At 47.4% G+C, this 22,732-nt stretch overlaps 1 protein-coding gene across 1 annotated transcript in view; it reads left to right on the forward strand.

Moving 5' to 3' along the window:
• The window catches only part of LOC120850397 (CAD protein), an 88,916-nt gene that overhangs the window by 14,563 nt on the left and 51,621 nt on the right, over positions 1 to 22,732 (forward strand). Inside the window, exons 8-24 of the mRNA XM_040222872.3 lie at positions 1,769 to 1,954; positions 3,605 to 3,706; positions 5,091 to 5,241; positions 5,929 to 6,294; positions 7,513 to 7,734; positions 8,583 to 8,771; positions 9,162 to 9,395; positions 10,831 to 10,968; positions 13,340 to 13,507; positions 13,570 to 13,652; positions 14,505 to 14,754; positions 16,140 to 16,238; positions 17,245 to 17,346; positions 17,485 to 17,607; positions 18,757 to 18,939; positions 19,278 to 19,496; positions 22,079 to 22,246. Coding sequence (XP_040078806.1) covers positions 1,769 to 1,954; positions 3,605 to 3,706; positions 5,091 to 5,241; positions 5,929 to 6,294; positions 7,513 to 7,734; positions 8,583 to 8,771; positions 9,162 to 9,395; positions 10,831 to 10,968; positions 13,340 to 13,507; positions 13,570 to 13,652; positions 14,505 to 14,754; positions 16,140 to 16,238; positions 17,245 to 17,346; positions 17,485 to 17,607; positions 18,757 to 18,939; positions 19,278 to 19,496; positions 22,079 to 22,246 — 2,983 coding nt within the window. The remainder of the gene's footprint in view (positions 1 to 1,768; positions 1,955 to 3,604; positions 3,707 to 5,090; positions 5,242 to 5,928; positions 6,295 to 7,512; positions 7,735 to 8,582; positions 8,772 to 9,161; positions 9,396 to 10,830; positions 10,969 to 13,339; positions 13,508 to 13,569; positions 13,653 to 14,504; positions 14,755 to 16,139; positions 16,239 to 17,244; positions 17,347 to 17,484; positions 17,608 to 18,756; positions 18,940 to 19,277; positions 19,497 to 22,078; positions 22,247 to 22,732) is intronic.

Consider the following 22,732-nt stretch of genomic DNA (forward strand, 5'->3'; position numbering starts at 1 on the left):
AGGAGACATGGGATGGGCGTCATTTGAGAGCAGGGAAGCGGTGAGCAAGATAGAATTTGAGGATAGGTTGAGGCAAATGGATGGGGAGCAATGGGCACAAAAGGTTTTCAGCTATTTATACATGAGGAGTGTAGACACAAAGTGGAGACAGCGCACTAGGAAATTAAGAGGAAAGTTTTTAGGCTATAGCGAAGATACGGAAGAGCAAGTCTCAGTTAAGAAGAAAGTTAAGGCCACAGAAAGAGATCGGTGGCTAGAGGGAATGCAGACAAAGACGGCTCTGGAAGGCTATAGATTAAACAAAACAGTTATTGCCAAAGAAAGCATTTATGACAATTCTAGGGGATGCTCATTGCTGTTTGAGGCGAGGACGAGTGTTTTGCGAACCAGAACATACAGAGTGAAGTACCAGGAAATGGATACAGTGTGCACTGCTTGTGGAGAGGAGGACAAGACGGCTGAGCACTTGATACTCTACTGTAAAGGGCTTCACCCTATGCCTACCGAAGACAATATAGATTTAATAAAGTCATTAGGTTTTAGAGACAGCGAAGGGAGAGTGGATTTCAAGACTGTAGAGATCACCAAGCAAAGATTAAGTGAATGGTGGCAGAAATCGAGAGAAAACTAGGTATTTTCTTATTCACTGATGGCAAGGGGGTTTCATAGCCTCACTTTCTTTGCACTGCGGAGTGAATATAGATTTCACATTTAAATATTCTAAGCTTAAATGGTAAAACAAAATGGCTAGGTGGCGTAAGCTACCGCCCGATCCAAAGGGCTCAGCCGTATTCATCCATCCATCCATCCAATTAGATCCGCACGGTTCCTATAGTAAATTCAAACAATCCAGATTGCGGGCTTTGTTTTTTTTTTTAATCTTGTGTAAACGAGCGTGGGACTTTTTTGCCTCCCAAAACTTTTGGTCGCTCAACTTCACCGTGCCTTCTTGCTAAGTATGTATCATAAGTGCTAATTACTCGAAATCTAACAGAGAAACACCTAAGGGGGAGATTTAGAAAGACCCTTCAATGCAGATATTCGACAAATTTCTGGGGATCGGTATATTTGTTCAGCCTCCCAAGATTAAGAAGAGAATCTAGGCTTGCTTGGCACAAAGGGGTAGAGGGAACTAGGCTGATGAATAAGGTTTCTGCATTTTTGTGGTTTATTTTTCTTCAAACTCGGTTTTTTTCTTATTTTTTCTGCATCTTTTTTTTCTCAAAGATTGTTTCTTTCAGTGTTCACATTCGGCATTGTACAAAGAAACGAGAGACTGAAACGGGATGGTGTTCATAGCTGCCAAAAGAAAAACGCATCCTCGTGGACAGTTGTTGAACACGGACTGTGTTCCAAGTCGAGACAAAATGAAGCCGTGGGGTAAAGGTTTCTTTCTGTGAAGTGTGGGATCTTCTTTTTCGAGGACAGCTCCGATTCGTCGGTTATCCGTTTTCTCCGATTTATATGAAACTCGCTCGAGGTCTACTTTTTGGAATTCGTCGATATATAGTGCAATCCACTTACAACAATACCACATATAACTATGTATTGCTTATAACGATCAGTTTTTAGTCCAGATACAACGATTGAAATTTCAAGTTTTCTCAAGATCGTTATAAGTGGACTTCACTGTATACCGAAAACTCGGAACGCTAGTCAGAGCAAACCGTTTCTGTCCAAAGATCTCAGAGTGGAATGTTTGTGTAATGAACCTCTCAAGTTGTGTGTTAGAAACGGCGCTCGCCGGGCGGCGGTCTTTCGAGCGCAGGTACGGCAACCGGGGCCACAACCAGCCCTGCCTGTTCGCCGACTCTGGGCGGTGCTGCATCACGAGCCAGAACCACGGTTACGCTGTGGACGTCTCCAGCCTCCCCAAGAACTGGAAGCCGCTCTTCGTGAACGCCAACGACGAGACCAACGAGGGCATTGTGCATGAGAAGCTCCCGTTCTTCAGGTGAGGTCTTGCGAAGTCGTAGAATTTTTGGGACAGTCTCGCTTTTGCGTTTCTGTGACCGTTGGACTCAAATAGCCGCGCGTGATGCGTGTACTCGAAGAGCAGGGCACTTTTCACTCGTGAATATTTGGCGGCGACTGACTTGAATGGTGTTTAGTGTTCAGTTCGTTTTGTCGTGCAATTCTTGGTTCCACGCCTGAAGGGAGCTGCAGAAACTGTTCAGACTGATGCGCTGCTGTTTCCGGTACCCCTCCGGTTCCACGTCAAAAAACTTCTGTTGGACCTCGTCTTGCACGCTGCAGTGTTTCCTTCACATCCATCCAGCCTTTCATCCAACGAGACCTTTCTGCACCTGTGGTGTATTGAAGTTGCTGAGTGCGAATATGCGGGAACGAAGACATCGGTGGATGCCCCTGAGGCGAGCCCAAGACTCTCTGCGTTAAGCCTGTCACAGTGTCCCATCTCAGTATGTAATGACGACACGCAACAAATATTGTTATTCGTAATGCAGTGGCGCCGCTCACAACGCGATTGGCAATAAGCAATGTTGACAAAAAATGAGGTCCATACACTCACTTGTGTTCGACTGCATTGCGTCGACAAACAGCCGTGAGTCACCAGGTCATTCATGTTTCGTGTGAACCGTGCCAACCAATACAAGGAGTAATTTGGCAATCTGGAAACGAAGCACAAATGTCCTGATTACGCGCAGTCGTAACGCGATACGACGGTGTCGGAGCACAAAGCGCCGCTACAGCTCACTGCGCCATCTACGCTCATGACTGCTAAATTATACCGAAACCAATGGTTCACTATTGACGTCACTTCCATTATAAAAGAGATTGTATGGCGGGAAAGCCAAAGTTTATAGAACTCTATAGAAAGATTGAGCATATTGCTTGGTTTCTAGGAAGTCAGAAAACATCCTTTTCTAAAACAAAAGTTCAAAATCGTCTTCATGGTTCTTCTAAGAACGTCTTTGCCCACGTTCACCCGAAACCATATTTGGTCGCACGTATAACACAGTGTACCAAACGGATTATTTGTGACTGGCACTTCGACTCCCGGTCGGCTGCCGTGTAATGGCAACCGGCTTCTTGTCACGGCTGGGCCTGGTGCTCTTGTTTTGCGACCGTGTCCCTTGCGCCTCCCTTTTCTCACATTGCTGTGCTCGCTGCTGCCGCTCCTGCACCACTTTGGCAGTACGTAAAGCCTCAAGCAAGAGCTTTCATGGTACACAGTCCACTTTGCTGCCACCAAGTGCACACCGAGAAAATTCCCCGCACTCAATCGAGGCTACATCCGTAGGCTGGTTCTAGGAAGGCTATGCTTTTAAAGCATTGCGAAATGTGTGGCACGAATATCAGAGGAATTAGAACAACAAACGAAAAGAATCAACGATAAATTAAGAAGAAAGAATGGAATTTAGAAAATCCTCTCATAAGAGCTGAATCCAGGTCTAAAGACTCATAGTCTGACTTTTCTTGTTCAGCAAGATTATACAAAAACCAAGTTTCTTCAGTTAAAGTTGGTAGGTAGTAGGTTCAAGTGCCCCTTGATTCGAGTGGCTCTAGAAAGATCTCTTTAGAAGCTATGAGAAGCAGACGGTATATTTAGAACGAATACAGCAAGCACTTCTTGATCTTGCAGTGTGCAGTTCCATCCGGAGCACATGGCTGGCCCGGCGGACTTGGAGTTTCTCTTTGACGTGTTCCTGGAATCCGTTCAGGACATGCTTTCTGAGAAACCATGGCAAGTACTTTTTGTCTCGTTTGGCCAACAGCCAAGTTATGCATAGATACAGTGATGCATGGGGCAGTAACACTGATATCTAATTGCAGAAAAACGTTTTGCAAACTAGAATTCTGTAAGTATTTTCCCAGGAGTTAATAGGGATATCTGTAATTCAAGCGGTCAATGCATGCACGCAAACTTTTCAGTTAACGAGGTTTACCAAACGAGTCTTGAGAGTGCCGATTGTGTTCTTTCGGATACTTGAAAGATTTGGCAAATTCCGAACCTTGTGAAAAGTGGACTCTGTGTTCTTGGGTGTTTTTAATGTGAAAGCATTAACTGGTCCCATGGAGCGAACCGACGTCATCAGCTTTGAAGCCGCGCCAAACGGCACCTAAACTTTCCTGTCCTAATGGAGCAAAGTGAAGCCGTGATCTGATGGATAAGCTCCCATTGGCTGGCGTGCGTTATCAAGGAACGAGGCTCCCATTAGCTCTCTTGCGGAGTAGGTAATAAAAACACCACCAGAGGAAACACGCGGAGTAGGTAATAAAAACACCACCAGGGAGTTTTCCTCCATGGCTGCGCCACCATAGAGGAAAACGCCTCCATGGCGGCACAGTGCACACAGTGGCCTGGCCGCTGGTAAAAGATGCGAGCCTGGCGGCACAGCCCGCTCGGGCAAACTCCGGAGAGGCTGCACGGCCGAGCTTAGCATGGCGCGGCCACTTCACGAAAGCGCGCTCGGCCATTGGCCACTACCTCGGCAGTAGCAAAGCGCGGCCGTCCACGCCAGTACGCCACGGACGAGCTAAGGGAGCGGAAGAATGACATTCATGCTTTCTTATTCACAATTCGTAAAAAGTGATTAGGTGTCCTCGAACTTTTGTTTAGAGGGTCTAGATTTTTTTTTAAAAGAAAAGGCCGTGAACGCTGCACTAGTGCAATCTGTGCAGGCGAGTTTTCTGGCCAGGTTGGCATAATACATGGGGCTAATCATCACGATAGGTCGGCGTAAGTAAGAAAAATTAGTTAACTTTTAATTAGTGCAAATAAACAGTGGGTTTCAATCAATAAGTTGCTGTGCATCATTGAAAACCATTAAATCGGTCAGTTTTAGAGAGACCCAAAACACGTGGGACGCACGGCGATGCAGTAAAGTTACCGCTCGTGCTTCAGGCACAAGACTAGCAAAGTGAAAATGCAGATGGCAATCTTGTCATTCGCACTTCATATCTACCCTCTAAACAAAAACCTCTCGAATAGCGGGATCACGCAGTAAGGAGGTTCTATGCCTAGGGTAGTCGTTAGTGTCTCCATCCTTGCAACAGAGATGACAGCATAGTGGGGTAGCCTTCAACGAGCCAAGCCCGAGTGCTAACGGGCGATTTCTTCTGGACAGCATACCCATCCAGAAGCGGATTGCGAACAAGTTCTCCGCCCTGTCCCCGGCTCCGACCGTCGCAGCCAAGAGGCCGAGGAAGGTCCTCATTCTGGGGTCGGGTGGACTCTCCATCGGCCAGGCCGGAGAGTTTGACTACTCGGGATCGCAGGCAGGTGCCTCTCTGTTCTCGTTCGAGGTCGGCACGCTGAGAGCGCTGATCGAGTGAAAAAATTGTCTTCTAAAATTTTGGGGAAGGCACCGGATTTGAGAATCTTTAAAATTATTCTTTCCATATTTGGGACGGCTACTACTTGCTCGTTGTTGCGTTTAACGGAAGATAGCTCTGAAAGAAGAAACTCATTTTTATTCTCATCCGCTTCTCCTCGGAGGCAGGGCCACTAATTAAGCTACGCCTCCAAGTAACGACACTTCGACTGTCTTGACGCCAAAAATCATTATTGCCGGCTATCTGAAGCTGTATCTGAAATGCCAGGAAACACTTTTCTGTACTTGAGAATCGTTGAAATGGTCCGTGACGAAGCGAAACAATATTGCTTGAGCTTCCCGGCGCCGCATTCAAAGCTCGGGAAGTTGCATTTTCTAATCGTAACAATCATTCCCGCTCTGCGCTAGGCAGCAAGATGGCGGCGCCCATGAGGCGACCGGGGAATTGAGTGCCCATACTCTAATGCAGTCTGTTCTGTTCGGGGACTCTACTCTCGGAGTTATCGCTGACATTCTGGACGGAACCGAGACACTCTGCCTCTTACAACGGCCAAAACGTCCAAACGTTCTCGGGTCGTCCCGTTGGAAATCCCCGGACGCGCACCAACGCAAACGTCTCATACTGTTGCAGGCGATCAAGGCGCTGAAGGAAGAGAAGATCCAGACGGTGCTAATCAACCCCAACATCGCGACGGTCCAGACGTCGCCGGGCCTCGCCGACAAGGTCTACTTCCTCCCGATCACGCCCTACTACGTTGAGGAGGTGATCAAGTCGGAGCGGCCAGACGGGATCCTGCTCACGTTTGGCGGACAGACGGCCCTCAACTGCGGCGTGACGCTTCAGCAGACTGGAGTGCTGGAGCGCTACGGTGTGGCGGTGCTGGGCACGCCGATCAGCTCCATCATCCACTCGGAAGACCGCAAGCTGTTCGCCGAACTGGTCGAGGAGATAAACGAAAAGGTGGTGCCCAACTGCGCAGTCTACAGCATCGACGAGGTGAGTGAGCCGGATTTCGACCGTATCGTCCCATACCCACCGGCCCGGGCTGTGAAATATGGTTCGACGGAATTTTTGCAACTTTGGTTGCAACCGTCGAGCCCCATCTGGGGCTCGGATGTACCATCGCTCAGCGGCACGACCTGCCCAAAGTTTCTCTTCTTTGGTCACCCGCTGCGCCGACTACGGTTGCTGACAGGATAAGAAAGGCAGGGCGGAGTTTCGGTTCTGCTTTCATCGCGAGTTTCCTACCTTCGATGATGCTTCGATGTCACGTGATACTCAAGCGTCCTCACTGATCAGGTGCGAGGTGAGGGTGAGTGAGTTCTTTAGCCACAAAAACTCGCGAGTTTGAAGTTGAGTGAGGGGCGTAATGTCTGCAAGGGTCCCGAGTTCAGTGAGTTAAGGTGTTTGGTGAGTTTATGTTTTTTTGAGATCATGAGTTTTGTGAGTGAGACTTTATAAGGTGAATGTGAGGGTGAGTGAGTTTTGACCTTTCTCTGTTCGTGAGTTTGAGGGTGAGAAAATGACTGCTTCATTTTACTTTGAACTGGTTGTGAGAGACTGCGTTCAACAAAAAGTTCCGGCGTCCGGTGCCAAAAGTGACGAGTGCACGTTTCCAGGCGGGGCGTTCGAAAGAGATGTCCTGCCGGTCTGACCTTGTCAGTGACCACAGCATAGCTTTCTTGGTCAACCAGGGCTCGTGGTGTAAATACTTCCATAGCCGACTTCCTCTTATTTATTTTTTTGTGAAACGGTAACTTGTTTTTGCCTTCAATTCCTTGCTATATTGAAGCTGGATGCTTCCAACTTTGTGGCTTTATTAATCTGCCTAGTAACTTGCTTCTCTTTATTATGGAAGACATTCTCGTTCATTGAAGCTCTGGAATGGTGCTTTCCACCTATTCATCGGCCCACAGGGAGAAAGAAAATATTTTATCCGCTTTCTTTTTCTTCCTTTCCATCGCAGCCTTTCTCATTTTTTTCCCCGGGACCACCGACATTGGCGCGTACAACGTTTAGCACATACAACTCCCAAATTTTACTGTGGCATAGAAACGGCCCTTGTGTTTACCACATTTCATCAGCCCGAAGGGAGAAGAAGGACCTATCGTCTGCCTTCCTTTTTCCACTTTTCCATCGCTGTCTTGTCGTTTTTTTCGTGTCCACCCGTGTCGGCACTCACGCCCAGCCACGTTCCGCCCGCGTCTCTGCCAGGCGATGTTGGCGGCGGATAAGCTGGGTTTCCCCATCCTGGTGCGGGGCGCCTTCTGCCTGGGAGGCCTGGGCTCTGGCTTTGCCCACAACTCCGAGGAGCTCAGGGCCCTGGTGGCCCAGGCCCTGGTGCGCTCCAGCCAGGTGCTGCTCGACAGGAGCCTCAAGGGCTGGAAGGAGGTCGAGTATGAGGTGGTGCGCGACGCCTACGACAACTGCATCACGGTGAGTGGGGTGATCCGACGGGGCGGTCACCGTCAATGCGGGACAGCCGGCCGTAGAGGCGTGGCCTGATTTAGGGTTACCAGCTCGTAGAAGAGTGACGAAGCACGATAAGATGTCTGGTGCCACGGTCGGCACTAACTTCTCTTACACGTCATGACCTCCTTATCATGACCTTTGCAATCTATAACATTCTTGCCATAGTATCCCGAAAGATGCCCCGCGCCTGAAAGATAACCCGCCCCCTATTTTTTTTACATGATTTGCTGTTTTCTTCTAAAACACTCAGATAGCCCACTTCTAGTTATTGCAGAGCCTTGTCCAATGGTGACCTCGACCAAAATGGTGTTACCTAGACACGGCAGGAGATAGGCAAACATTACTGATTGAGAAAGACTGTCGTCTTTAATTCGTTAAACCCTCCCTGTGATCACAAGTTTCACAAATCGCAGAATTTAAAACTATCATGCTTACAACTTTTCTTTTTATCGCACTCCGAAAGGTAGCTTTTTCCTTATTTTCTCAAGATTTGTTTTCGATTTTAGGTGGGCCATCTATTGGGATATATTGCGGTAGGACCTTTTCCGCCGTGACTTTACTTTTCATGAACTTGTTACTTTTCACCTTCGTCTTGTCCTTACAACCTTCTTCACCACGACCCTTATGACATTCTTCATCATGACTTGACCTTCATGACCTCGTTTCTCGTGACCTTCTACATTGTGACCTTTTTGACATTCTTGCGGATTTCTTCACCACCATGGCCTTACGACCTCTATGACATTCTTGCGACCTTCGTGTTGTCACGGCCCTCCTGCCCTTGTGCCAATCTCGTGGGTGCCTCCCCTCAGGTGTGCAACATGGAGAACCTGGACCCGCTGGGCATCCACACGGGCGAGTCGATCGTGGTGGCCCCCAGCCAGACGCTCACCAACGAGGAGTACAACCGCCTGCGCACCACCGCCATCCGGGTGGTGCGCCGCCTGGGCATCGTCGGGGAGTGCAACGTCCAGTACGCCCTCAGCCCCCACTCCTTTGAGGTATGCATGCTCTGCCATGCGCCACGTTAAATAGAGTCTAGAGGTTGAATGTTTTTGCACGCTTTAGCAGAGAAGTCGGGGGCTGTTTCTTGGAAGTTTGGTATGTTTTAGCGGTGCTCTAACAGTGTTCTCGAGCACTCTTCATTTGTACGAAAAACCAGACATTTGACTTCCACGCGCAAATGCGAAGTCGAACTCTGATACATAGAATTCAAAGGGGATCGTAAAGTAGCTCAATATATTGATAATTTAATATATGCTGTTCACTTAATCGCAAGAATGAACTATGCATCGTTGAATGATACGTCTTTTTGGCATAACCTAGTGTCCAAGAAAGAGCTGTGCGACTCTTTCCTTGACGAGGACAGCTGCCAACCGTTCTCTCCGCAGTACTACATTGTGGAGGTGAATGCCCGCTTGTCGCGGAGCTCCGCCCTGGCGAGCAAGGCGACGGGCTACCCGCTGGCCTACATTGCGGCCAAGCTGTCCCTGGGCATCTCCCTGCCCTCCCTGAAGAACACGGTGACCTGCAAGACGACCGCCTGCTTCGAGCCGAGCCTCGATTACTGTGTGGTCAAGATCCCCCGCTGGGACCTTGGGAAGTTCCCCCACGTCAGCAACAAGGTGGGTGTGTGGGCACGCCGGGTGCACCAATATGGCTGCCTTCAACATGGACGGAACACTACCCACCGAGACCGCGGGTAGGCAAAGGACGACACGAACACACGAAAAGTTTCAGTCTTTTTGTGCGTGTGTCATGCTTTCCTTGCCTGCACTCTCGAAGCTGTGCTTTGTCTAATCGTCACCAGCTCATTTGTGCCATAACTTCCTGTTCTTCAGTATGGACTTTTTTTTTTTTTTTTGAGTAACGAGTGCCATCTGGCAATTGTCTGCTAACTATGAACAAAGGGCAGCCGAATGTTCCTACAACCGTCAGAACCCATTGGCGTTTTGCCATCGTATTGGTCTTTATGCCCCATACTATCATGCCCACAAAAGAGTTGTCAAAAACGACAAACTATGTGCAAAGACGGGTGCTAAACAAGTTGGTCGTGCGGGACAGTGCCTTCCGAAAATGGCGACGGCAGGGAGCAAGGTTCAGGGGAGTGGGTGTGGGGCCTTACTGGAAAAGGGTCCATCACAGTGCCTCCAATGTGTTTCGACTGATGTGCTTCCTGTCCCATCCTGCCCATGCATTGAAAGTGCTCCCGAAGTGGCAACTGACTGAGTCACTGGAGAGAGTGTGTCGTGCCGTCGGATGTCACAATCCCGGCAATCGGCCGTAGGAACGCCAGCACGAAAAGGCGAGCAGACGCATGAGTAGCCGTCGTCGCGGCATCCCATCTCGCATTGGTTTCCGTGGGCTGCCCGGCTGCTGAGCGACCTGCAGCGGAGCATGCGTCTGCCGCAGGTCGCTCTGCTAGGATCGCAGCCGGTGACAGCTAGTGTCGCCGAAACTCCCAGGCTCGATAGCGCCAAGATGGCGGCCCAATCTTCTTCTTTTTTAGTCGTTATGAGCTTAGAAAACATGTTTTTGCGTAAAAACAGAACGGAAAAAGCCCTTTTCGTATGAACTTTTATTATTGGAGATTAGTACAGAATCACGGAAACGTGATGTCTTCGTGGAATTTTAGTTTACAAGGTTTTGCAGCACAATTAACATCGTTTTTATACAACCTTGTCTCTCCGGTGATTTCAGGTAGTGCCTCCCGTCCTGGGTGGGTCCAAAGTTCAGTGGCAATTCGTGGCGCGTTTACTTCGAAGACAGGGTTTGGCATTCCCGAAACCCCTTGCAGTGTATATGTTTCGGCGCCAAAATGGCCGATCAAAGCTGTAATAGTGCTGTCGCTGTGGATGCTATCAAATATAATACTCTGGAAAGATTCAGTGACTAGTTACATACAGCATGAAACCTGTACGTCATCGGGCGGAAGTCGAGGGAACACTTTTGAGACGACAGCAGACTCACCAGCCGGAGATGTGCCCCAGGCACCATGTACCAATGCAGCTGCCTCTCCACCAGGAGTCTTGTTACAAAGTCACAGTCGTACGGTTGCAGATCGGGAGCTCCATGAAAAGCGTCGGGGAGGTGATGTCCATCGGACGGTCGTTCGAAGAGGCGTTCCAGAAGGCGATTCGGATGGTCGACGAACTGGTCTTCGGACTGGACCCGTACCTCAAGCCGGTCAGCGACGAGGTAAATGTTTGTGTTTATGTTAATGGACGCATTAAAACTTGCATGCTCAGCGGTGTAAGACCTCATTAAGGTGCCCACGCCGAACCAGAAGTACCCGGATGCCGTGGGGGGCCCCTACGGACGTTAACAGGACAGTCACGACGAGACGTTGTGGTATAGTGGGGATAGGTACACAGCCTTGTATACAGTCACAATAGCAGATGTGAATTTGCCCTCGGCATAACAGGTGCTGGACATTTGTAGAAGAGTAATGCAACATTTGTGATCCCTGGTCACGTGTGCTGTCACAGTAAGGGTTGAAGAGCTTAAAGGGAAGCTGACAGGTCAAAATCATATTATTGTTTATTATTGGAAATGATTGAAAATGATGCCTGGACATCACCCTCGAAATGAAAAGCTTAGGAACTCGGTATTTGTGAAGTAAAAGAACAATTTCCAAAAGGCAAATTTGAAGTTCCCGCGCGATCCTCGTCAATGCAGCGTCGTCAGAGATTGAGTCGTCCTGCAACTCGAGTTTCTCTCACGCCTCTGAACTGACCAGACCCGAAATGTCATGTTCGCCCGCGAACAATTGCTCTCCTCCGTGCGTACTGACTATTGCCGTGTGCAGATGATGCTTCACTTTCGAGTTTGAAGTTCGTTTAGGGCCCTTGCAGCGATCTCAAATTCTTTGAAATGGTGTGAGGTTGAAGAGAACGCAGTGGACCTTTGTGAGCGACATGAGGGGCTATGTCACGCCAGCTCTGTGTGAGAGGCTGCCCCGGCTAAGTCACAATGCAAATTGGTACACAGACACCAATCCCAGTTGCTTTGACCATTTGACGATTTCCTTTTCGAAGTCTGAGAGGTCGTCAGGCACATACAAAAGAGAACTTCGTTCGATTCCCCGACTCGCCGATCATCCTCAGTGCTACATGTGCGGAGCGCCGCGGTGCCGCCATGTTTTCTGAGGGAGGAGGCGACATCACTCCGGACTCCAATTTTCTGTATTTCTAAACGAAAGGCCATAATGCGTTTGCAGTTGCGTAAAAAAAAAAAAAAATTTTTGTGACTGTTGGTATTAAATATTATAAAAATGCCACTTAGAAACCTTCTAAATTTCATAATCAATTACGTCACAAAAAAGAAGCGAGGAGGTAAAAGGGGAAAGAAAAGCAGCAAAATTAAAAAGGTTCGCGTGTATGTGAAAATAATTTTTCGCATTGTGGTACTTTTTGCGTGTTCAAAATTTGACATTGCCAGATAGTGTCCCCCTTAAGAAGGAGGCGTTAAAAGTAGATGTGCTTCTGTGGGAGATCCAAAGTTTCAGTTGACGACTGGTGCGTGATGATAAGTGAAATGGTTCTGAAAATAGTGCCTGGCAAAGTGTTGGGTTCGAGCGATACATCTTGTGAAACCAATACGGCTGGGAAATTTTCCTATGAAGGGAGAGACTAGGCAAGAACAGGGCTGCTTTCATAGAGGTGATCCTAGCTGTTTAGTGACCGTTGGAATGTATACAATATAGTATACATATATATATATATAGTATACAATATAGTATACTTAGAAAGTATAGCTCGCGACCATAAGACTGCCACTTTAGTCCAAAGAATTTTAACCCAGAATACTCCATATCACTCTTCTATATTCAGTTTTCCAAAACGTGAAACCCGACAACTACATTATAATAACCTTAATTTGCCGATAACTTACAATGCTTACGGGCGCCGCTTAATATCGTTCATTGGTGCGAAGATATGGAATAACATTTCATGTAATATAAAACTAGCAACAAATTTTGTACTCTCATTAAAACGATTTATTTCATCTGAAGTGTACAACTCACCCTGTTAATTCTGTACTAGTAGTTATATTATTTGTGCAGCTATGTATAGATTGTGTGAATGCCTATAGGATTGTTTTAAATGTGAATGTTTTTTTAATGGATCCATTACTAGCCATGTAGGCTATGGGTCCAGATGACTAATCAGACATTTCTTTGTACATCTTTACGTGAATAAACATTGATGATGGTGATGAATGAGCAGAGTCATTTTGGATAGTTTTTATTTCAGTTTCAAGGGTGATGCTAGGCTCCCAGATTGAAGCTGCATACTCAAGTTTAGTATGAATTAAATTTTTATAAAGAAGTTTGAATCAAATGGGGCTAGAGAAAAGTTCCTTTTGATGTAACCCAATAATTCATCAGCATTGTTATTGACACAGTTAAAGTAGGTATTCCAGCAAAGATCATTAGTTATGTGAACATCGAGGGGTATTCATACTAGCAGGGTACGTATTAATGAGGCATGACTGTTTGTGGGTTTCTGTGAGAACAGAGGCCTGCAATGAAGCTTTTCTCGCATCGTATTTCTGTGGGTCGACGCAGAAGCTCAAGTGTCCAACAGACAAGCGGATGTTCTACCTGGCGTCAGCGATCAAGGCGGGCTACTCGCTCGAGCGCCTGAACGAGCTCACGCAGATCGACCCCTGGTTCCTCAGCAAGATCATGAACATCATCAAATACCACACTTTCCTCGAAGGTCTTCGAAACAAGGTGAGTTGTTGGGTGGAGGGTTGCGGCAGACTGTGCGTAACATTTCCTTTGTCTTTTTACAGCCGGAGGCACTTTCATACGACATCCTGAAGCGTGCCAAGCAGCTCGGTTTTTCGGACAAGCAGATTGCGCAGTGTGTGGAGAGGTCAGTGTCATACTTTTGTTGTCGGCTTCTATTTATTTTTTGTATTTTTTTTAGATGACCAGTTATTTGATAAGAATTATTGTGCAGACGATAATTTGTGTTGTTATTATTTGATATTTTTTTTTTTTATTATCCTCCGTCTGTAGGCATGTAGTCGTGCGAGTAAAAGTCTCGAAGTGTCTTCCAGAGTTAACATGCATAACTCCAGTTTGGTCATATTCCTAAACTAAGATATATAAATCGGAAAAAAGTGTCTTCGTAAAAGTAGGATCGCTTTGGTACACATATTCGTGAAAAGTGTGCTTGTCGAGACAAACGCTTAACACATCTGGGGTGGGGTGGGGTGGGGTGGGGTGGGGTTAAAAGGCATTTGATGCTTTTAAAAGCTCTAGAAGCAGTGTTGCTCCTGAGGAACCCCTCGGCTGTACATAGGCAGCGGGTACAGCTACCAAACCCATCCGCCCGGTTGCATCTAGCACTTGTAGCTGTCCACAATATGGCGCTACCTATAGTGCGTTGCAGGTGCAGAATAGCAGGTGAAGCTCCTTCCATGAAATCCTCCGTCCTTTCCACTTTAGCAGTGAATGCGAGAGAGGAAGTGAATGGACAGGAGGAAACCATGCATGCACCAACCGCAAAAAGTAGGGATCAGTGTGACGAGGGACTACTCCCGCTGTTCTAAACCTGAAATGCAGCCATGAGTTTTGCCTATTGTTTAAAATTGCAGAAGAATCAAAAACAGGCCTGCAAGTTTCGGGATTTTGTTTTGTGTCTTTCCCGTTGGCCCTTTCAGCATTCTTGTGCCTCCGACCGCGAAGGCGTACGCTGTTTCCACCCGTCTTTTGCCTGCAGCACCGAGCTGGTGGTGCGCAAGACGCGTCAGGAGCTGGGCATCGTGCCGCTGGTGAAGCAGGTGGACACGGTGGCGGCGGAGTGGCCGGCGGCCACCAACTACCTGTACCTGACGTACAACGCCACGAGCAGCGACCTGGCCTTCGTGGCCCAGAGCGCCATCATGGTGCTGGGCTCGGGCGTCTATCGCATCGGAAGCTCGGTCGAGTTTGACTGGTGCGCTGTCAGCTGCGTCCAGGAGCTCAGGAAGGTGGGCTCGCTTCTCTTTCGGAATGTCTACAGTCTCGCAGACAGAGTCTGGAAATAGAATCTGACCAGAGCCCAAGGACAGGCCACCCTTCAGACATAGTCTGAGAAGTCGGCAGACAGTCTGGAAATGGAGTCTAAACACAATTCAAAAACATTCTGAAAACTTAGTTGGACATGCCTGCAGACAGAGCCTGGAAACGTTGTCCAAACATAATCCACACGTGGTCTAAACATAGCCTAACATAGTCTAAACATAGTCCAGAGATGGTCTGCAAACATCTGAAGCTTATCTACAGTCAGAGTCTAGAGTCTAAACACACTCCAAAGGCAGTCTGAAAGCAGTGTGAAAAGTCTGCAGACAAAAAAGAAAACTGTCTAAGCACAGTAAGAAGACTGTTTGCAAACATAGTCTGAGAACCGTCTGCAAAGGGAGTTTGGAAACAATGTCTAACCTTGGTCCAAAGACAGTCTGCAAATATAACCTGAAAAGTCTGCAAACAAAATCTGGATACTGTTCAAATCCAGTCCAGAGACATTTTGCAAACTGTCTGAAAGCCTGCAAACAGTCTTGAAATAGTCTAAATACAGTCCAAAGACAGTCGGCAAGCGTGGTTCGAATGATCTGCAAACAGTCATGAAACGGTCTGAAAACAGTCTGAAAACGAACGGTTTGAAAACATCCTTGAAACAGTGCCTGGAAATGGTCTGCAAACAGCCTAGAAACCTACTGTAAAATACTGTGCAAGTGCCTACCCAGTCTAATCAATTGAAAGTCAGGAAGGAATGCCCGTTAGGTCCAAGACCAAAAATGCAGAAGGGGCACATATTAGAATGGGCTTCATAGCGTTGCACTTGGGTGCGTGGAGAAGTGGTTTATGGGGAGGAGCAGCTCAGTTAGCTAGGTGGGCTCAGGAGTCTGGGGTGTGTGCTTGATACATCTTTTGCTTAGTTCTTAAATATTTCAAAGGTAGCGGGAGTGCACTTATTGCGACCTGAGCGCATGCTAGACATTTTACCATATTCTGGAAGCAGAGCCTGATACAATGTCGTCAGAGTCCGTTTAGGGTTTCAAAAGAAAGCTTCCCAGCATAAACTGCTTAAAAGTTCAACATAGAGTGTCACAAATGACCTCTGTATTATGGGTAAAGGTGCCACAGCCGCTAACATCCTCAAGCAGGAATCCAACATGCCATAGTTTATTGACATATGCACCATTTTTTTTTTTAATAACATAGCTAGGTGTTCTTGCGGTGTTGTATGGCTTGCTCTGGTCTTTGTAAGACAAATTGAAATTCTAGATTGTTCCTGGATCTTGGTGACAATGCTACGTGCACTCCGATTCAAGACTGACCCTTTGACAATTTGTATTTTTGTTGTGACCAACAGCTCGGCAAGGCGACCATTATGGTGAACTGCAATCCAGAAACGGTGAGCACGGACTACGACATGTGCGACCGGCTCTACTTCGACGAGATATCATTTGAGGTAGGTCCTGTGTTCACTCGTTCCTTTCATCCCATTGTTTTGTAGTCTATCGAGATCTGGTTGTACCTTCTTACAGGATCATGAGGGAATAACTGATCCCTGGTAAACACAGCAAAATGGTGGCACCCATGTGTGGTTGAACAAACTACCTAGTTCGTATACTACACCTGTGTGCACCTTTTTACACATAATGCATTTTACGAAAGTTACATCTGAAGTTTGGAACTTTTTAGGGAGTGGAAAGACACATCCTATCCGTTGTCTTACAGTCAACATGTGGCCTCGATATGTCGCGCAAAAAGGAGACACCAGCTGCAAGCATGTCGAGCCTTTTTTGGCGAATCTTCGGGTGCAAAACATTTTGCTGAATCCTTTTGTGTTGTGCCGTCGGTAAAGTGGTCCTCTGGGGATTTTGGTAGGGGGCTTCCCTCGCAAAGTTTAATTTTAACTTTGGAATGGCTGATCATGTGCGAGAGCTGATCCGACTCATCGTCTTTTTTTTTTAATTCTGAGACTGCAAGGTTTTTTTTAGAATGAGTTAGCCGGCATAGATATGCACAGTGCTCTAAACTAAAAAAAAAACTCACAACTGAAAAAAAAAAAAAAAGCTTTTAAGAATTTGAGCAATTTCATAATCTTACTGGCCACATATGTGCAGTGTGCAAAAATCTTGAATTCTCCTCGTGCATACAACTCTATTTCACTTCCACTTAGAACTAACCTTCTAGGCCAGCTACCCTCGTTTATTGTTTGGTTGAACACACTAATGCTCATTTGTAGATGGAGAAAATTAGGATTGCCGTCTTTCATGTTTCTGTTTCCTTATAGATCTCCTAAATTTTCAGGTGAGGGTTCTATTTGTGTGTGGCTCATCAGCTAGAAAAAGTGATGGATGAACTAATGCCTTTGACCCTGAATGTTGTCCCGCTCATAGCTTGTAGCACCGCTTTTCTTAACCAAAGAGTTTGCAACAAGTCACTTTTCCATGATTGTGGTTCCCATTCAGACGGTGATGGACATCTACACTTTAGAACAGCCCGAAGGCATCATCCTCAACATGGGAGGCCAGCTGCCAAACAACATTGCTATGGATTTGCACAGGCAAAAGGTTTGCACTTCCTTTTCTTCGTTTAGCAAGTAACACGTTGACGAAATGCCATTGCGTGTGTTTCATGCGTATGTTGAGGCGCCTTGTTGTGTTGTGTATGACATTTGTTTGGGACAAGTGGCACGCTTTGACGCACAGGCGCGGATCATGGGAACATCCCCGGAATCGATCGACTGCGCCGAGAACCGCTTCAAGTTTTCGCGGATGCTCGATTCCATCGGAATATCCCAGCCTCGCTGGAAGGAGCTCACTAACCTTGAGGTGAGGACAGAAGGCGTTGTTTACCCGAAACACTATTCATTTATCCTGGGGTTGCACATGACTGCACTACCGAGACCCATACCCTAAGGGGTCCATTACAGCCCGAGGGGACATCTAAGATGAATTTTCTCTCTTCAACCGTCGTCTCGGCTGAGGCGTGGCCCTTGCGAAGAATCGTGTTTTGTATGCCAACACACATCTCTGCTAGTGTTTGACACGGGGTGCTTTCGGGGATCTTGTTACAAAAAAATAAATACACTCTTGGAACCAGTTGCTAGTCTGCTACTTAGAACCAGGTGTATTCAAGTTTGTCCTGTAGACAACATCAGTACAGTACAGGGGTGGCCAAGCTGCGGCTCTTCGCGTGTTAAAGTGCGGCTCGCGGCTCTCTCCACCCCCCCCCCCCCCCCCCCCCCCCAGCACTTCCGGTCACACGAACACTTCCCCAAAAAGAGAAATGGAACGAGTTTTGAATCGAAAGTCAAGTAGCGGTTTGGTAGTCTTGTGCTACTGCTACCTTACGTATACAGTTGGGCTACTCGGATAGATTGAAAGTAACTCGAGTTTCGTTTATTGCTCTGGGAAAGTTTGACCCCCCCCCTCTCCTCTCTCTCTCTCCCCCCCCCCCCCTCCCCCCCCCCGCGCCTCTTGGAAGTTTCGTGGTTTGCTTTGTGGCTCTTAGGCCGGGTCAGCGTGGCCGCCCATGGTATAGTATATCTTGATGAGGGCACAAGACCGGGACAAGCTGCCAGGGGTTCATCGATAACTTGCACTTCCTTTCGTACACGAGTTTTCGATTCTGTCGCCGCTGTGAAGGGCCAGTTTCATTGCAGAAGGGGATCTCTCCTTGATTGATTATTTTTGTTTCTACTTTTTCCTGCCATCAACACCTGATAGACTAAAGCACTTGCTTGACATTTGAGAAATGCATCGCTTCCCATTAAAGTTGTGTCTTCGCGCCACAAACTCGTATCAAGCTGCGGTCGGCAGTAGCCCACCTTTCTTCCGCCAGGGGCAACCTCTGACCGAAATCCGGCGAAGCGTTGTGCGGCTTTCGTCACACGACGGAACAGAGACACGAGATTGGTGTGGATGGCACAGGGCTCTTCCCTCCCCAGTCAGACGTTCTTCCTCGTTCTTCCTTTGCAGAACATCAAGTCATTCTGCGAGGAGGTTGGCTACCCGTGTCTGGTTCGTCCCAGCTACGTCCTTAGCGGGGCGGCCATGAACGTGGCCTACTCTCACCGCGACCTCGAAGGCTACCTGAGCGAGGCGAGCGCCGTCTCCAAGGAGCACCCCGTCGTCATCTCCAAGTTCATCTGCGAGGCCAAGGTGGGCCGCCGCCTTGTTTCTCGCGTTGTACGAAACGTGACGACCTAAGGGAGCGGAAGAACGACATTCATGCTTTCGCGTTCACAGCTCAAAAGAAGTGCTTTGGGGTCCTCGGAATTTTTTGTTCCCTTACCTGGAGGGCCTCACAAAAATGTTTTATGTAAGCATTAGCTCAACCAATCGCACGTTTCTAGCAACACAGAACTTGAACTGAGCTAAAATAAAATTTAGAGGAACCATCGTCTCCAGAGCTACCAGGTTGACATCTGGTCACCGAGCGTGGTTCGTTCAGACGGTGCGGCCGTACGACCAACAGCGTCTACGTTGTCGACGCGCAGGAAATCGACGTGGACGCCGTGGCCAAAGACGGCGTGGTGGTGGCCATGGCAGTGTCGGAGCACGTCGAGAATGCCGGAGTGCACTCCGGGGATGCGACCCTGGTGACCCCGGCCCAGGATCTGAACCCCGAAACCCTGACCAAGATCCGGGCCATCTGTCAGGCTATCGGACAGGCCCTGTTGGTCAGCGGGCCCTACAACATGCAGCTCATCGCAAAGGTCGGTCTGGCACGGGTTGTGGTTGGGAGGGTGTCAATTGTCAATTCTGTAGGCTGCAATTTCTTAAAGTTCCTGGGAATTCACGAGTTCTCTGAAAAGCCTGGGCTACCGAAGCATTCCAGGGCCAGTTTGTCTATCAATGCGATCATCTCGGTCAGTGGGTAAAGTAGCCACAAGGATTCTGAGGTCACGTGACCGGCTCTGTGGGGAAGAAGTACCTATAGTCAGTGACTGGTTAAGAGTGCAGGACAAGCTTCTCCTGCAATATCCTTCACTCTTTCCACTTCAACAGAGCAAACGCTAGAAAGGAGGCAAAGAGAAACTCTCTTCCTTCCTTTCCAGCGTTCGCTCTGCTGAAGTAGAAAGGGTGGGGGGCTTGGGGAGAGGAGCACCGGGGCCTTTCAGTTGATTTCGCTTGTCTTCTTTAATTCTCTCTTAACACGACCTTCCTCGGAAATAAATTTACACGCCGCTTTTGAGGTACAGCAATGTTGTTCATTTGTTGTATCATAAAATCTTGAGCAAGCTGGGGGATGGCCACTCTTTAGGTCAACGATATGTAAAACTATGTTTTTTGTATGTTTTCCGAGAGTTATCAAATTGACGTGTAGGAAGATATTCTAGATTAGGCGGTTGCTCTGCATTTTACGGTAGGTTCACACGTATTACCCACCCCTGCTTATAACCCGCACCCCCAACTTAATACTCTCAAAAAAAACAGAAATATACCTCATATTTTCCGCACTAACTACGGAAAGCAGTGTCCAAATCTCGCTAGAAACCGTACCTTTATTTTGAATACACTCATCGCTGCAGTCACTGCAGCTTTCTGATGTGCCTTCACTGTCGCAGGTAGCATCGTAATCCATCGCGCACGCACAATTCGGCACCGAGCGGAAGGCTGTAGTCCCGGCCTTTTGCTCGGTTTCTGATCTCTTGGCAACGTATCTCGCGATAGTCACACATTTTGCCGAAGAGATCAGAAACCGCGAAAATCGTTGCCGTCGACTGCAATGCATGCTTTACAGCAATAACGCTCAGCGCGCTGCCGTCGAATCGATGACGACTCTGTTCTGCTGCTCCGCCGGCAAAAACAATGCAAAAATGGCTACTCGAAAGAAGGTAATAAAGAAGGAGGAGAAAGTGAGAAAAAGAAAGTCCCTTGAAGAGACCGGAGATTTGGAGTCTTTGAGGGATTCTATCCATGTAACTTTGCGTGCATTGCCGTGAAGCTGCACTGTCCGCCGAAGTTCTCTAATAACCCGTGCCCCTACTTCGCCTTGGATTTCGTATCAAAATTTTGATGCAGGTTATACGTGAAAAAATGTAATGAGCATGAAATTGGATTTTTATACTCCAAGCGAGGACAAACTTATGGCATGCCTGTAACGCTAGTCTCATGATGTCAGTGGCTGTGTGGTGGCAGCGATAGTGACCTCGTAAAATAAACTTGCTGAGGCCCAAGTCAGGCACTCAGCACTTACAGCGGAACGCAAGTGTTTGTCGACGTGGCCTCGCCACGAGTCTGCGATTAGGACAGCGGGGTAAATTTATTTTCTTGTTCCCACGGAGTCAGTTAAGTGACCTAAACATCTCTCTTGCGGAAGAGTTGACCGCTGGGAGCAGTATCCGCATCATTAGCAAACCAGCCCTGGGGTTCTTATGTAGTAATTGTGTATTGTATGCATGATTATGCAGCCGGAAGTTAGTCAGCCCCAATGAGCGCCTGGTGTCTCAGCTGTAGATGAGCAATCTAGCCAGAGCGGTACAACTGCCAGCCTTGGGCCTTTAATGTGCGCCGCGCAGTAGTGGTACGTACATGACCTCACGCCGGTACAGTCAAACCCGTTTATAACAAACAGCAGCAAACGCTACGATCAGTTCGATATAGAAAGTAGTTCGATGTAGCATAAACCTTTTACAACGAACTTTCACAATGCTTTCGTTGTAAGGCGAGAGCTTCTCTTTCTCTCTCATCTTTTCGCTTCCACCTTGTAATAAAGCGGTGGAATAACTTTTTTTTGCATATGTGCAGAAGATTTGTTTTTCTTTCTTTTTAGAAGCTTATTTTTCCTTTTGAATCACTTCCCTTCAAAGGCAACTGCTTTGGGATGGTTTTATTTTCGGTGTGTGTGTGCAGTGTTTTTTTTTAGCTTTTTTTCCCTTCTGAATCGCTTCTCTTCGTCAATTTTGTCTGTGGCAGGAGCTTTTAAAATTTTCTTTCTTTCATAGATTTTTTATGGGGGGGAAAGGACAGGCTAGAAGGCGATTGTTTGCACGGTTTGGAAGCCTTCCCGGGGAGAAAAAGTTCAATATAGCCAATATGTTGTTCGGTATGAAAAGTACTTTTTACATGCACTTTTATTTAAATTTTCCGTGAGTTCGATATCGCCAGTAATTCGCTGTGTGTGGGTTTGTTCTAAACAAGTTTCATCCAGATTGAATCGGGCAGGGGTGAAGATTGAACCCAGGATCCCTGAGTTGTGCAGCACAAGCTTTCACTTTCTTATGTGACCATTTACACAACTTGGACAGCCATGTTTATCTCTTTTTTCATTTTTTTTTTTCTTTTGGCACGACAGGACAACCAGCTGAAGGTGATAGAGTGCAACCTGCGGGTGTCCCGCTCTTTCCCGTTTGTGTCCAAGACGCTCAACTGCGACTTCGTGGCTCTGGCGACGCAAGTCATCCTGGGCTTGCCCATAGAACCCATCGAGGTGACCTTTGGGTGCGGCAAGGTCGGCGTGAAGGTTGGTGCTCGTTTTTCGGCCCTCCCCTCGTCTTGTGTCTCTTCGTTGTATCTTAGAAGAGATTATGAAAGAGATGATTTATTCTTTTACAACTACACATTTTTCGCTCACATTCATACTGTTTCATCTATGCACCGCAATATGAGTGCTATAAAGCAGTGGGTTTCAACCATTGATGTTTTGCGAATTCCTTATGGATCAGTGGAGATAATGGAGGACCTCATTTGCGGCACGGGTATAGATTAATTATGATAATGATTTAATAATTCAATATAACTAAGGGCTGGTGCAAAGTAGATTTCTCTCCTTGACATGTGAAAACTCGCACCAAAGTTTAGAGATTTCTTCTCAATCTGAAAAAAAAATAGACAACTTTTATTGTCGGGTTTGACTGATGAGACAGGGCTTCTCAGATCCCTAAAATGCCTTCGTGGACCCCATTTGAGAACGACGGCCATGAAGCATTCTTTCTGTAATTGACAATTG

The sequence above is a fragment of the Ixodes scapularis genome, unplaced genomic scaffold, assembly GCF_016920785.2.
Source record: "Ixodes scapularis isolate PalLabHiFi unplaced genomic scaffold, ASM1692078v2 PGA_scaffold8__174_contigs__length_109621045, whole genome shotgun sequence".
NCBI lineage: Eukaryota > Metazoa > Arthropoda > Arachnida > Ixodida > Ixodidae > Ixodes > Ixodes scapularis.